Genomic DNA, 16803 nt, shown 5'->3' with positions numbered 1-16803 from the left:
TTTAAGGAAGAAATTTCCTAAAGCATAGGAGGGAAATCAGATTACCAGCATACTTAATTAGTTGACACCTATTAACTAGTACTATTAAGCTTCTTTGGAGGAAAAGAAATCCCCATCTCTGCCATTCCACAAAACAAGCCAAACCCTATCTGGAACCTTTTTCAATGATGGATCTGTTTAGCTCTATTCAATTGCGTGAGGAGAGGCGGGCAAGAGAACAGCACAATCAGGCCAACTGCTTTCCCTCAGAATGTATAGGACAGACTTTTGCCAGTGTCCTTTAGCTAAACCAAAATAAGGTTTAACCAGTCTCAAACAAACTAAAATACCAACCTACAATTTAACTAAGACATTAACATATAATCTCACTTCTTAACTGTCAACTGAAACTACCTACAATACAATGTATCACATACCACTATTACATGCAACACTAGGGAAGAAGCGATTCTGAGTTGAAAGCATCTCTGCTAATCTCTTATCTGTAGTGTTATTTGAATTTTTTAATCAAATATTTAAACTAGTGGATATGCTTGGACTTCTAATCAATTTAAAGTAGATGGTCTTTTAAGCCTCAAGTATATAATGTCCTTTAAAAATGTAGGTACTTTCCAAAGAAAGACTGAACATGTGTCTATTAAAGCCATTAAAATGAAGGTATCTAGATAAATCACAAGGAAATATATGTCCTCAGAAATGGAAATTGACCAGTATCAATGAAGGAAAACCAAAAACTAAATGACTAGAACAGGCAAATGATACCTGATAACTGGGATGGACATTAGATAGAACAGTACGACTCATAGTCCCGTTTCCCCATCTTCTCTCTCTAGAGAACCCGAGAGATCTACAAGCCCCTATCAAATGAATACTTTCAAATAAAATGTAACAGAAAACCTTATCTCCCCTAAAATTTGAAACAAAAATGAGGAAAAGCTGAGAAAACGAAAGGCCTAAGAATTGATGAGAGTAAGGTGGGAGACTTCATTTTCCCAAGAAAACACATCAGAACAAGAGAAACAAGCCTGCAGAGCAAGTCCTTACAGGGCCCAGAACAAACCAAGATACATTACTTATGAAATTTCACAGCACGAAGAGTATAGCAATCTTGAGTAGCTCTCAGAAACAGATCAGAAAATATATGAAAATGACATTGGACTAGGCAGAAAAAGGAATAATTTGAAATTCAGACAAAGACTTTCAGTCTAGAAGCTGACATTTTCAGATATACAAGAAGTCAGGAAGTGCCCTTTTAAACACTACCACCAGAGGATATACAGCAGGAATCAGAACAGTGTATCCAACCCCAAAGTCCCAACATCATGCAATCAGTTCAAAGTAGAATAGAAAAGGGGGTTCTAAGAATTAACCCCTGAATGCCTTCATGCATTTGATAAATTCTCTCCCATGGATTTAGAATGTACTAAATTTTATATACTATTACTATTCCTGGGCAAACTTTTCAATGGTCAGAGAAAACACTGAAAACAATAATTTTCTGTTCTGGTTCAGATGAGGGACTTACACTGCTTTTCTTTGCAAGTAAGCAGGCCAGGACAGGCAGGCAGGGGGTCTGATGAAGCATTTGGAAACATGTTTGCATAAGCATAATTTGTTCATTATCAAAGAGGGAAGTATGAGCAGTAAGTCTTCAATCTTTAACAAGATCAATATATTCATAAAATTGATAAAAACCGGCTACATAGTTCTGCTCCCTGGAGTCTCTGGAAAGAAAAAGCAGAAACTGTTTCTCATGGTTTTTTAGGAAACTATTTGATATTTTTAACCATGTACATTTACTTATTTGACAAAGTATAAAAAAGGTAAATAAGTGAACAGAAAAAGTGCTACTTTATTAAAATACTGAGTTTATTTCACATGTATATTTTGTCTCCCCACCATTTCCATTTGTCTGACCACTGCTACTACTATGTCCTATCATAACATTCCATACATACTTAAAACCAAGCAAAGGGTGGAGTTCCATCTTTAAAAACTAAACAGGCATTTTGGACAACACATTCTTGGCAAAGGAACCTGGACAACATTTATCAGACACGGTAGGGAAAGTTCTCACTCTGCATTATAAAAAGGACAGCCAGATATCAACTGTTACAGAAATGAAATAAGACAGAAAATTTTAACAAACTGTTGAAACTATTTTCTTAAAGAGACTTCCTCCACTGCCAGAGATCTTGAATAGCCTGGGGAAGAAAAAAAAAAGTTGTCAAAGAACAATCAACACTGCTTAAACATCAGTAAATTAAGCCACACCTCTTTGCACATACCTATTTTTCATTCTCACCAAAAAGAGTCACACTAATTAAGAATTTCAAGGAAATTTATACTCAGATATAATTTAATTTCATATACTTCAATTCAGACATAAAATCATGATTCTTTGTACGGAGTCAATTACACTATTAGAGTCAACTTACCAAACGGCTTAGATTTTTAAGTAAAGGAATTCAAGGTCAGCCAACATAGCCTGAACTTCACCTGCCCTGATAGCAGATTTAGGGTTGCCAGATTTAACAAATAAAAATACAAAAGCACCAGTTAAACTGAAATTATCCCCATCTTTGTATATGTATACCAAAATGACAATGTTCCAGACACTTATACTGAATAAATTATCTAACTTATATTCCTCTTTATATCACATTTCTTGATCAGAGACTTTTTAAAACGTCTGACAGTATAAGAGCTTTGTCAATTTTCATTTCCTTCAACTGAACATGATTCCACTTGTTCCCATACCAGAAGCACACTTAATATCCATGTAAAAGAATCTAAATCCTCAACGTTATGAAATAAATCCATTTCAAGTGAGTCATGGTAAGAGTGGTAATAATTATCCCTAATTATCACTTGGATGTTGGAATTTCTTTCCCTGTTCATAGGTAATGTTCCTTTTAAGAACAGTCTTGATGTAATTTATTCTTTAAAAAGCATTCAACAGTTCCTCTAAAGCAATGGAATAGTTCAGTGGACCTGTTCTCTTTTTAACTTATATAATTCTATTGCTAAAAGGACTAATAACTGAAATAAGTAGGCTCTACTCAATGGATTACTAAAAATGTCATAAAAAATGGGGGGAGTGGCTTTTCCTCAGAATAAACTATATTTGTTAGTCAAAAGTTTTCAATGTGAGCAAATCAAATACTGAGTGCCAGCAAACAACACAAACCCTCTAATCAAAGTTCAAACAACATAAATGCTAAAGAGAATAATTTCATGGCAGTTACTACTTCAATGCCAAAAGAAACATCAAATACTCCTTGACCAACAGTATGTAGAATATGGACAGGACAGCCAACCCCTTTCATACTCATTCATGCTTTGCTTCAAAACTTTGGGGGGGGAAGCATCGTGTGAGCAAACCTCCAACCAAAATTTCTATGTATATTCTCTACACCAAAGCAGTACACTATTTTTCAGTAATAGCCTATCACAAGTCTCGGCCAACCTATGCTATTGAAAGATCTACCTGGAAAGTATGTTACTCATCAACTCATAAAAGCAAGACTTTATGAGAAAAAATATTGCACATGCAAAGGGAATTTTTATGCACTGTGATAGCTTGCATCCATGACTAGGCTGTAAAAAGGTAAGGCAATAAATGGAGATATTACTGCAGAAATTTCATCCTGGGACTTGAAAAAACATTTCTAATTTTGTAATCAGTACAGTCAGTCATTTGAGCTGCAAGATGGTATTATAGCATAGAAGGCCACTGCAACTTCTGCTGAGATGGCTTTCTAATTTTTCTTAATCAAAAAATGTATCACTTTAGTTCAAAATATTACATCTCTTGTAATCACCGGACATTGTAAATCCTCACAGGGCCCACTGGATGGAATGGAGGAGAGTATGGGCCATGATGTGAACCACTGTCTATGAGGTGCAGAGGTGCCCAAAGATGTACTTACCAAATCCAATGGATGTGTCATGATGATGGGAACGAGTGTTGTTGGGGGGGGGGGGGGGGAGAGGGGGGGTGGGGGGGGGTTGAATGGGACCTCACATATATATATTTTTAATGTAATATTATTACAAAGTCAATTAAAAAAAAAAAGAAAAAAAAACAACACACAGTGAATGGACACAGAGAGCAGACAACTGGGAGCTGGGAGGGGGAGGGCAGGGAAGGGGAGGAAAATAAATAAAAAATAAATCTTTAAAAAAAAAAAAAAAGGAATATAACAAAAAAAAAAAATATATTACATCTCTTATGCTTACCTATTACTATATGCTGGTTCATACCCAACTTTCCACAATTTTCAAGGAGTTTCCAAAGGACATTTTCATTTGATACATGCCCACTGTTCAGAAAATTCACAAAACCACCTTTCCATTCTAGCATTTGGGAGTTTCAAATGTACACATAAAATAGTGTTCCCATTTAAGAGATCAAAGTACTAATTACTGTAAAGGAAAAATCACTCTAATTGCCTACCTTATTGAAAAACTAACACAGAACACCTAGGAAACCCTGATTTAACTGCTTTTAAAACTTCCTTACAAAACCTGTGCATTCGCAACTACAAAGACTGAAATAAATAAATGAATTCTATTGACAAAATTCATATATAAGGACTACAAAATTTAACAAATTCAAGCAAATATACTGCGTAGTAACTATAATTAGGCAGCTTTCAGATTTTACCATTTATATTGATTTCAGCAAAATATGCTTCCCATAAGATCTAGAGAGGAAATGGTCTCCTTACCAACCCCCAAGAAAACCAAGACCAGACTGCCTGAAGTTGCCAAATGCAGCAACAAGAAAACCACAGCTCATCTCCTTATCCAATACAGTGTACCACAGGTAAAGCTGGTTTTAGTGAGGTAATTTACCAACTATATAAAAGCTGAAGAAAGTGATCTTTTCAGTCTCTAACTAAGTTTTTGAAGAGTTTCCATGTATTTTATCTGCAGCGTTGACTGTGGCTAGTTAGGAGCCTTTTGAAAGAAGTCAGTATTTAGAAACCAGAAGAAAAAGAAAGTAAGTCACAATAAAAATTTTGAATTTGGTCATATCACCAGAAAATTCAGTTACCTCCTGGTCAGTCATCCGGAAGCAGTTCTTCACATAATTGATGAATTTGGCTTCCACTTTGGGAAGAGAACCACCCTAGAGAAAAAAAAAAAAAAAACATTATTAAGGATAAGTATAGAAATACACTATTTTTCAGAGACATATCCTTAGTAAATTCCTCAGAGATGCCACAAAGGGCCAGTTCATCCCTTTTCCTTTGAACACTTTCATTTTAAGAATATGGAATGAGGTTTTTTGTTTTTAGGGCCAAGAAGGCCCAATATACTAACTAGTCAGGACCAAAATCTTTCTAACAATGTCCCCTATACTTTTTCCAAAGGCTCAGATTCTCCAGTCACTCCGGCAATACAAAGTGTAAACTACACTTGAGATTCTACTGGCATTTACACATGCCAATGTGGCTGACTATTGTGTTACTTGACAAGTCACTTTTATCACCAACCTCTACCAACCCAGAACCAAATACAAAAAATAAACTTTCACTCTTTTACACAAGTACTGAATACTTAATTATTTACTGGGAAAACTGAGGTCCAGTGCAGTGTCAACCTGGGCATCAATTCAGGGTATTTATTAAATTGAATGGCAATAAAAATTTACATTAGTATTGGCAATTCCTTCAACTATGAATGTAATAACAATCCAAAATAGTATTAGCAATACCCGGGACAGTCAAAATATTTTCACAGTTGTTGTAGTTATAAATATCCGGAAATATCTTTACCTCCTACTTTGATATTACCTTATTTAATGCATTAAGTGTATCAATCTTCTTTTATATTTTAACTAAATTTTAACTGGTTTTCTTGGTAATCCTAAATAAATATTAGGAATGCTTCAAAATGCCAAAGGGACCACTGGCATGAAAAGGCTAAGAATTAGACAGTATAAAATAACTGCCTATATTACCACCCAGCAAATAAACCTCACTATAACTTAATTATTGTCACATACATTCTGATTTAATTCATTCAAATATTTATTGAGCAGCTAGGGAAATACAATGGTGATTAAAACACAGTCAAAGAGGTGAGGCAAATGCACAATATTAATAGAAAGCAGATTATGGTTCACTGAAGCACAGCAGTCAAAAGAAAAGTGCTTTAGGAAATCAAGATATCGCTTCCAGCCTGGAAGGGGGTGTGGGTGGTTGGCAAATCAGGAAAGAGGATTGAGATTAAAATAGAAGACTTCAGTCTGGATTGTTGGTGATACTCAGTATGGACTATATTTGTCTCTCGTTTTCCTCTCCCCATCTTTGGGCTTAATTTACCAGTAGTGCCCAGGACTGTTCAATGTGCCTGCAATTAAACCAAGGAGACAGGACCTTATTAAAAAAAAGGGGGAGGGAGGCACAGGAACGACATGCAAGGAATAAAAATAAAGCAGTGATACCAAGATTTACAATGGGAATAAAACAAAATTTTAAAAAATACATCCTGATTCTAATGTCATTTCCTGTTCCAATCCATTCATCACTGCTCAAGCAATCTACTGAAACAATGGAGAGCCTATAGAACACAGGAAAAACATGGGGAATAAGTCTGTACTTTTTCCTCACTTTCCCATTTATTCTCAGTAACTGCAATCTAAATGTACTATCTGTAGAATTAATGCTCTTTTCAAATGTTTTCCCCAAACACTTAGACGAGTTCTGTGATGTACAATCCTAGAGTTCACTATGTAAGTTTTAGCACCCCAGTCGAGTTAAGTATGAGATAGATTCTCTTCTCATGTTTCCACTATTGAAGACAAAACAAAGTACAGATGTACAAATGTACCATGGTTGGTGGTTATCTTATAATCTGTAATGAATGTTCCACCGTGGTACAGTGTGTTGGTGAAGGGGTGTTGCATGGGAATTCTTCTCATGTACACAATTGTTTTGTAAGCTCACAACTTCTGTAATAAAAATGTATTTTAAAAATAGTAACAGTAGGGTGGGTTAATGGAAAAACACACCAAATGTAAGATGGACCGTAAGGTAGTGATACTTTGACGATATCCTTTCATAATTTGTAAAAAATATACCACAGCAATGCAAGGTGTGGTGGTGGGGTGATGTATGGGACCCTTGACGATGTTATGCATGTTTGTTTTGCAAGTTCACAACTTTTACTATATACTTACCGTTCATGTATATCCATGTATGAGTACTTCAATAAAATAAAACAATTTATAAAGCCCATCTCCCCCCCGCAAAAGGAAGACCAGACGTAAAAACAGCAGTCACAAAGTCAAAAATTATCACATGTATTGACTGTTGACACCTTAATGTAAAACAGAAATGATTTAATTTGATGACAGAAAAGGTTATGACATTTTAAACTGCAGTCAATTGTTAATTAATTCCTTCTTAAACATTAAGGCCAAGTGGCCAAAGACTTAGAAGACTCATACGCCCTCTACTGGTACTGTAACATACACATTTTATTGCACCAAAAAGGTTACAATTGAAGAGGGAGTCCTACCTAGTTTCTTCAAGGAAGACAAATTGTACTCACTTTTTCTATACTTGCTTGCATTTTTGCTTTAATGTCTTCTACAGAACTAGGTCCTTTCGGTGTTTTAGGAGTTTTTTCCTGTTTTTTGAAGGATTCTTGACCCTGTAAAAGAGTTTAATTTCAAAAAGTAGTTCAGAGTCCAGCTTTTTTGCCATGGTCCATAAATTCTTAAACTCTTCCCTTCTAAAGCCAAGCATACAACAAGAGTTGCTATTACAAATGTCTGTACAATTTTTTGTTCTTAAAATCTTTCCTAAATAGGAATAATTTTAGCCTGCATTTATAGTCAATAGTCAAATCAGTTTGACACTTACTTTTAACATCAAAAATGAAAGCGGAAAGCCCCCAAGAATTAAACAAGAAAGCTTAATGCTTATGGCCCATCCCAGAGCAATTAAATGATAATCTCCTTAGGGCAGGGTCTTAAACTTTTTTTGTTCCATGAACCCCTTTGCCAGCCAGGTGGAAACCACAGACTCCTCAGAACATAGCAGCAGTTAAGTTTTAGGGCATTCAACATCAGCACGTCTTTAAATTAAATTTTAGAATTATTTAAAATTACATTTTATAACTTTCCCATAATTTCAATACTGATTAACACAGTTCGACATTTGTTCTAAGGTCATTTTCAACAAACATTGAGAAACTCCAGTTTTCCCACGGGGTCATAAAACCATTTCCACCATCCTTACCAACCTTTTTGCAGGCAGTTATCCACTGTACTCAGAACACACTACATCAAATAAAAATCATACTAAGCCACACTATACTGCTTATTATTTAATTAACATCACACATCCGCACTAACATGTCCCTACAAGAATGACTTTTTTTTGGAATTTTCAAGTCATGTTCACAGACCCCTGGTTAAGAACCCATGCCTTAGTGAAGGAGTCCAGGTATCTGGGTTCCAAATACTCCTTACTACTTGATTTTAATAAGCAGCCAAGGTTGAGAGTGTCTTTATAAACAAGATTCCTTAGAGGACACAAATGTTTACATCACAATAAAACCTTCTGCTGGCTTCTTCCCCAACAGAACTTCAGCAACCTCATCTCTTATCTAGAACCCTGATTACCAACACCCACATTTTAGCTCTTTGGAGAACATTTGTTGGTCTTAAAGGCCTATCATTTTTCTTTCACAATAGAACCTTTAATGCTTTTCTAAACATTTAAATGAAGCACGTTTGTTGTCACTTTTAAACTTTTCTTTTAAAAAACATACAACCTAAAATTTCCCTCTTTAATCACATTCAGATACATAATTGAGCGGCATTAATTACATTCACATGTTGTCATCACCATTCAATACCACACCCTCCACCCCTTTTCCATCATCTCCAACAAAAATTTGGCACCAGTTAAGCTTTAACTCCAGTTTCTTTAGCCCTACTCAGCTGCTGCTAGCCCCTATTCAACTTCCTGACAATGAATTTGCTAATTCTAATTGTTTCCTATCAGTGTTGTCACTTACTTTTGATTTTGGTGTTGATGGTTTTGAGTCTTTTCCATTCTGGTTTGATTTTTGTGCATTTTTGGCTGGAGTTTCTCTGACAGACTGCAATTAGAAATTAATCTGAATCAATGCCCCCCACATAAAAGATGTGTATCCTGCAAATAAAATTGCTTTTAACCATCAAACAAAGAAGTCAGGTTAAGATGGAACATTTATTTTGACAAGAGGTTGCAAAGAGCCAAATGAATTAAAGGCAACATGAATAAAGAAAATAGATTCCCCATTATTAGGAATATTTTCAGTAGAGCCCTACTCAGGAGAAGAGATCATAATCTTCCCAAGCCAGCTTTCATAAACTACAGAAGAAGTGAATTGCACTAAAAAAAACTCCATGATTTCTTGTTACTAGTCATTTCTAACCTAGTGCCATTGAATCCACTTACTTTCTTCACTGGAGCTTTTTCTTCCGTTTCCTCATCATCAAAATCATCATCATCATCACTACAAATGAAATAAGTAATTATTACTGAGCCAGTACACTCACAAACTTAGCTAAAAATTGGATCAGACTATTAACAAGTTTAATCATTCAAGGTATTAAAAGAGTTAAGTTTTAAAAGTTGAAGGCAATTTAAAACTGGCAATACGCCTCTCCCCAAAAAACTGATTCAAACCAATCCCTACCAGAATCCCAGCTGGCTTCTTTATAGAAAAAAAAACTGATCCTAAAATTCATGAATAAACTCAAAGAACCCATCAGGCAATGTTGAAAGACGGCCAACGTTGGAGGACTCACACTTCCCAATTTCAAAACTTACTACAAAGCAACAGAATTTGATGTGGTATTGGCATAAAGATAGGCATTCAAATCAATGGAAGAGAAGAGGCCATTTCTAGAACCCATTTCTGGGTTCATCTATGGCAACTGATTCTCAGTAAGGGTGCATATCACTTGGGAAGGAATAGTCTTTTCAAAAAATGCTGCTGGGGTAAATGGATATCTATATGCAAAAGAATGAAGTTGAGCACCTACCTCATATTATATGTAACAATTAACCCAAAATGGACCAAAAACATAAATGTAAGTAACTACAAAACTATTAGAGGAAAATATATGACTAAACTACTTCCCTAACCTCAGGTTTGGCAAAAGCAAAGCAATAAAAAAGAAAGTACATTTAACTTCATCTAAATTAAAAACTTAAAGCCAGTACACAGAATGGGAGAAACTATTTGCAAATCGCATATCTGTAAAGGGATTCACATTTCCAAAATACAGAAAGAACTCTTAAAAAACTCAGTAATTAAAAAAATAACCCAATAAAAAATGGGCAAGGCATGTTAAGAGATATTCTTCAAAGACCTATAATGGGTAAGTACTGAAAATGATATTCAACATTAATAACATCCAATAGGAAAACAAAAACCACAATGAGATACCACCATTTTACACCCACTAAGATAGCCAGAATTAAAAAGGCAGTCAAGTGTTGCCTAGAAGGTAGAGAAATAGGAACTCTTGTACATTGCGGATAGGACTGAAAAATGGTGCCTTCACTTTGGGAAAACAGGCTTAGTTTCTCAAGAAGTTAAGACACAGATTTACAATATGACCCAACAATTCCACTAAGTATATAGTCAAGAGAAATGAAAACTTGTTCACACAAAAACTTGTACATGAATGTTAACAGCAGCAATATTTACCACAGTTAAAAGGTTAAAAACAACCCAAATGGTCATCAACTAATGAATATGCGGTAGTCATACAATATATTATTTGGCTATAAAAAAAGAATTAAGAACTTAAACGTGCTATAACATGAACCTTAAAAGCATTATTTTTGGTTTTTTGTTGTTAAAAGCATTATGCTAAGTGAAAGACGCCAGCCACAAAAAGTCCACATAAATTCCATTTATTTGATATATACAGTATAGGTAAACCTATAAACAGATTAGTGGTTGCCCAGAACTGGTGGCACTAGGGTAATCGCTAAAGGATATAAGGCATTTACTTTTGGGGTGATGCAATGTTCTAAAATTGACTGCACAACTCTGGATTACTAAAAACCACTGAATTATATATTTCAAATGCATGAATTGCATGACATATGAATTATCTCTTAATAAGGGTATTTTTTAAAGTTGAGGACAAAAGTCAGAAAAAGTCCACTTTTTAAAAACTCATAGAATTACATATTTAATAGAGTAGATTTGGTTTATCTCTATTTAATTCACAAATTGAATAGTATGTACTGACCAAGAAAGTAGATTTTTTTCCATACTACATAGCCTCTAAATACAAGGCAGTAGCAATTTTAACTATGCTCCAAGAAACACCTATCTGTTCCAATAAATGAAGGAAAATTTGTTGTGTTACAACTAGAGCAAGTATCATGAAGCATACATCACAAAGCCACATATAAATAGTCCTTTAAGAGATTCTTAACAGTGATTTTATCAGACAAGACTGGTCTTAAAACCCAATTGCCAGGAAGCACACATGGCTCAAATGATAAAGCATCTGCCTACCATATGGGAGGTCCAGGGTTCAAACCCAGCGATGTAGTGAACTGGCCTACACACCGTGCTGCTGCGCACAAGGAGTGCCATGCCACACATGAAAAAAGCACAGCCCACCCAGGAGTGGCACCGCACATACAGCAGGAGAGCTGACGTCGCAAGATGATGCAACAAAGAGACACAGATTCCCGGTGCCGCCAAGAATTCAAGCAGACAAAGAACACACAGCAAATGGACACAGAGTAAACAACTGGGGAGGGGCAGGGAAGGGGAAATTAAAAAAAAAACAAAACCCAATTGCCAGCATGTGTCTTGCTGTACAAGAAACAAGATAACAATTTCTTTAAAATCTTATAATTAACAGCTTTATTAGGACAGTCCCTATAAAAGAAGAAAGGTTTTTGAGAGACCTGAACATTATAACTTTTTAACACAAGATAAATGGTCTTCAGTTTTTCTTGCTAACATCATTAATAGTCAACTACTAACATGACACCTTACCCTTTTTATCTCCTAAACTGGACCAATTTCCCTTTTATCATATGGGTTCTAAACCTTATAGAACCCCAGGCTTAGAATTTCCACCTATTTCAACTAACAAACCTTGAAGTATCTCTTTATGTTTTCACTGCCATCTATCTTAGATGTACTAGCATATTGCATATGTAACCATCCCTTTCTTCCCTCAAAAGAAGCTTGCCAATTTGGACCTTGATATCATCTACGTTTTACTCTTCATTCAACACCTAACTTTATGGGAATACTATTTTAATCCTTACATTGTGGTTACATCAGGAATTATCCCAATTATAGAGGGGAAATCTTCCAAAGCCAGAGCAGAAGCAAGATAAACAATCAGGTCCCACCCCCAGCCTGAAAGGGATCACCTTTCTCCAAAGCTTCAACGCTATACATCTGTAAATCTTTGCCAAGATATACTAATCTTCCCTCAGATTTACAACTATGTCAAATTTCTAAGAGCACATTATACTTACTCTTCATCATCATCTTCATCTTCATCATCGTCGTCATCATCTTCATCAGCAAGTTTTACCTTTTTCTTAAAGAAAAACATACTCATGAGCATTCGTTAATCCTAATCACCAAAGATCTGTAGTGAGATGTAGTTAGATGAAATCTATACCTGTGGAACCTTGCTACCACTTCCAGGGGCAGATCGCTTTCCAGATATGCTTAAAAGTTTCACATCATCCTCCTCTTCATCTTCTGACTCTGCATCTTCCTCTACAGCTAAAATTTAAATTCTTTATTAGTCACTACTAAAACTCAAAGAACTCAGAACAAAGCAATGTTATAACATCCAGGAATGAGTAGGGAAAAACTGAGATTGTACTAGAAAACAGCAAACGAAGAAAAATTAACAAAAATTTTTAGCTCTCATGCTCTACTTTCCTCATTACAAATTATTAGATTCACAATTAAACCTATTCCAAAAGACAGTAGCACTAAAATTAATCATGCTTCATGAAGTCAAAATTTGGAGCCAAATAACTGCATTTCAGAATATATACAAATAACACACCTACTAAGTGCTGTCCACTAATATGCACAGGCCCAGAACCGCACTTCAACCGTAAGACAACAGGTGGCGTTATTTCAAAGCCTCCAAGGGAGACCTAAAAGGGATAAATTTTTGTCACTGAATACTGAAGAGAAAGGTTAAACGCTGTAAAATCTGTTCATGACTAACTTGCAAACAGTTGTTAGAACAGGTTTTACAGGCAAATCCATAAGCCAAATAAATTAATAAGGCAGTGAAACCCCAAAATACTTTTTTTCACCTCTGGTAAACAAGCAGCACCCATCCAACAAGCATATGCAGTTGTTTACTTGAGGAACTGCCAAATAAAATACCCCTTCTTCCATCTTCTTGGTTTAAACCAAAATGACACTAACTTTAACACAATAGGTATATGCCCTTACCGTTGGCTGTACAGACATTTTCAAAGTTGCCAGTGTTACTTTAATTGGACTGCCTTCATAATTCATTGCCTCTGCTTCAACAATGTGCAATTCATCCTTTGCACCAGCTCCTAAACTGACCTGTGGACAAAAAAATAGTACAAGTTTCTGCTATTTTATAATCTTCTCCAAAATCTGTGTTTTTAAAGCTAATTACAAATCTTTCATTACCATCACTGATGGGAGACAAATCAATTTATGCACAATGTAAATGTGCACACCAAGTTCTCAGAACTATTTTGAAGAAATGTGCAAAAAATTACATGGCTCACTTAGCAAGTATGAATTATGCACCTACTCCCAAGTTGAGCAGTAGGCTGGTCTCTATGGGGAACAAATGATCATCAGTGCCAGAAGGCTTTATAATACCAAAAGAAAGTATATAAATAAGGAAATGTGAACAGTAACATGACTATACAGATTTCACACTGATTACCAAGAGTGGTAAAAATGCCAAGTACTGTTTCTACCTTGAGTGTACATATTATCCAGGATATATAACACTTAGTTATAAAGATGCTATATTATAAGCAGTCAGGCAAAAACAAAAAGTCCTAAACAAGATAAATAGAAACCAAAAGGCTGAACTCAAGAAAGGTTAAGTAGTTTATGTTGAAAGTTTAAGTACCGTTCTTAAAGATAACTGGTGTTCATTTTCATCATTATCCACCTTAAAGTGATAATCTTTGTCAGCCTTTAGTTCACAACCTGTAAATGAAGAAAACGGTAACCAAGATGAGAAAATAACACAAACTTAAGTGAGAGTAACCGAAAAGGTAAAGATTAATTTGCTCATTTCGTCTAGTTATCAGAAGGCAAGGCAAAATGATCTCTTCCTAGATTTAACACAAAATTCTATAAACATTAAATAACATCCATACAGGGCTTTATAAATTATGTTTTTCCATTATCCCCATTCATTCTCAACTAGACCATGAGACATGCAGACTACCACCGTTCTGTTGATAAAAACTGGCTCAGTTATTAAACTTGTAGTTGAAACAATTATCTGAGGTCAAACCCAACGTAGAATGTTAATAATTATGTGTTTAAAACTATGAAGAAAAGCAGCACATTAGAAATGGGGAAAATGGCTACACAAACACCAATAATAAACAGATTGGTTCTTTACTGCACATGTGAAAGCTTGTTAGAGGAGCCAATATTCCAGAGAGCTTTAAATAACAGAAAATGTTATACCTTAAATAATTATGCTCAGAAATTTTTAAAATAGGATATACTTTAGGCATGTTCCAATAAAAAGGATTAACACAGAAAAATTTTTGTAAATTGATCAGCAGCTTATGCTATCCAAATACCTAGGAATAAATAATGTGTTAATACTTTGAATGTCTATAATGTTATCTACTACTCTTATTTTAAGAACAAGCGAATTATTCTAATACTGTCAGAACAGACAATTCTTAACAGTCACTGGTACACACATAAATATTGAAAAATTAAATAAAGTCTCAGCATGGCAAATTAACAAAATAGAATTTGGGGCAAATTTGCACTTACTCCAAAGTTAAACCTTGGATATGGCCTGACCGGCCCATAAGGAAAATCTTCAAGTTTCCTGAGCTTGAAAACCAAATCAGGCCTCTTTCAGAACTGAAGCATGAGTTGAGAGGTAAGAGTGGGGGTGGGAGGACGGTAGTTAGTCCCAAGACAAAGGAGGGCTGCTTCTGCCGGTCCCCACTGCAACTCCCTAAAAAAGCCTACATCCTGTATTTATACAGCACTGTCGTAGGAGCAGTCTTGGATGAGTTCTGTCTCCATTTACCTCTAAGTTACTTTACTTCTGAGCATCAGTAGCATCATCTGCAAAATGGGGTTAATTCCATCCAGAGCAGTGATACAGAAAAAGGGGCTTCAGAAAGATTACTACCATCACTATAAATGCAAAGCACTGAACAAAGATCTCCATAATCCTGGCGCTACCAGCCACTTCACCTAACGTTTCCCGCCCAACAATTCCAGTTAGGCCAAAGGATCCAGGACTCCAGGTTGACAGACACTAATAAGCCCCGGATGTAAAGCCCGCGCCCCCTCCTTTCCCCAACCACGTGGCAACCACGTGCTGCCAGCGGCTGCGGCCTCCCCTCCCCCTGTAACTGGCCGAGGTACCCAGGCCTAGTCTCGGTACTACACCCCAGGACGCTGGGGCCTGGGGACCCGGGGAGCCCAGCGAAGCCCTCGACGGCAGGCTGTATCTGCCCTCTTCTGAGGAAAATAGGTCCATGCCTCACCGTGAACCCACACGACCTTCTGGGCCAAGACCCGGCAGTAAACATATCCGCCAGGAATCAGGACCGTAAGAACTCACCCGTCTCTTGGGAAAAGAAAAAGCCCGGAGCTTCACCGCACCTTCCGTGGGTCGGTTCCACGTCGTCTCACGCCCTAGGCCTGAGACCGCGCACGCCCCAGGCTTCAGGCCGCTCTCCCCTCCACCCCTTCTTGCCGCAGGCTTTCCCAAGCCGCGGCATCATCCTCCTCGCTCCCCATCCCTCAGGCTCCAGGGTTCTGGCAGCTCCCTTCCCACCCCCTCGGGCCTCCAGCCCGCGTGGCTTCCTCCACTAAACCAGGCCTTAGTGGGATTTCCAGCCCGCCCCCCCCCCCCCCAACCTCAAAGCCACACCAGGCCCTGATCGGCCTCGCTGCAATCCCCCAGCAGTTACCGAAAAGATAGTTCTGGGGCCTCAGGGGGCTCATGTCCATGTCCATCGAATCTTCCATGGAGTGGTGGCACGCACTTAGGTGGGAGAAAAGGCGGACGGAGATAGGTAACCACTGTCCAAAGAACAGCCGCGCAGGACGGAATCGCACGAAGGAAAGGACGCGGGTTCCCCGCGCACTTATATAGCTCCCTGTTGATCTCGCGAGATATCTCCAAGTCCCGCCTCCGCGCGCGTGCTCGGGAGCCCCCCTCCCAGTGCAGTCGCTCTCTCGCGCAAGCGCTCTATAACCCCTCTTCTTTTTACCTCACCCCCACCTCCTCCAGGTACTTCGCGGGCTCCCACCGAGCAGGCGCGATAGTATCCCGGCTCCACCCCTCCGCCGCTGCGGCAAGTGCGCACGCGTCTTTCTCCTAGCGCGCCGCCACCTCCAACCGGTCCACGTCTGCTCCCGCTCAGTCGCGCCAGTCTCGCGCCAAGATCCTACGCAGCCCACACTGCAAAATGGCGGCGACGCTTCCAAGTAGTATTATGTAGGAGGGCGAACCTGTTTTAAATGCTCCAGGAGCATGCCCTTGTGTCCCGCAGGCCTCCAAAT

The 16803-nt window shown here is 37.5% G+C and overlaps 1 protein-coding gene across 2 annotated transcripts; it reads right to left on the bottom strand.

Annotated features, from left to right (window-relative positions):
• Positions 1-1832: 1832 nt before the first annotated feature.
• NPM1 (nucleophosmin 1) lies at positions 1833-16403 on the bottom strand. Of its 2 annotated transcripts, XM_058282204.2 has the most exons (11): positions 16209-16403; positions 14156-14235; positions 13489-13608; positions 13088-13181; positions 12689-12795; positions 12540-12604; positions 9468-9525; positions 9043-9126; positions 7567-7668; positions 5063-5137; positions 1833-2204 (listed from the first exon to the last, which is right to left on the bottom strand). In XM_058282204.2, the coding sequence occupies exons 1-11, from the start codon at positions 16264-16266 to the stop codon at positions 2166-2168; spliced, it is 882 nt and encodes a 293-aa protein (XP_058138187.1). In that variant the 5' UTR covers positions 16267-16403; the 3' UTR covers positions 1833-2165. The 2 variants fall into 2 exon arrangements, with proteins under 2 accessions (XP_058138187.1, XP_058138196.1); XM_058282213.2 differs by lacking the exons at positions 1833-2204; positions 5063-5137 and adding an exon at positions 6225-6363 and having other exon boundaries at positions 16209-16375.
• Positions 16404-16803: the final 400 nt, after the last annotated feature.

Source organism: Dasypus novemcinctus, chromosome 2 (assembly GCF_030445035.2).
Source record: "Dasypus novemcinctus isolate mDasNov1 chromosome 2, mDasNov1.1.hap2, whole genome shotgun sequence".
NCBI lineage: Eukaryota > Metazoa > Chordata > Mammalia > Cingulata > Dasypodidae > Dasypus > Dasypus novemcinctus.
The sequence above is the reverse complement of the archived record's forward strand: the minus strand, read 5'-3'. Positions and strand labels throughout refer to the sequence as shown.

Excerpts from the sequence above, each read along its gene's own strand:
- NPM1 (XM_058282204.2), bottom strand. The coding sequence starts at position 16,266 with ATGGAAGATTCGATGGACATGGACATGAGCCCCCTGAGGCCCCAGAAC. Across the intron at positions 7,669-9,042 it reads CATCAACACCAAAATCAAAA|GGTCAAGAATCCTTCAAAAA; the intron begins GTAAGTGACAAC and ends ACTCTTTTACAG. Across the intron at positions 5,138-7,566 it reads TGCAAGCAAGTATAGAAAAA|GGTGGTTCTCTTCCCAAAGT; the intron begins GTGAGTACAATT and ends TTTTTTCTCTAG.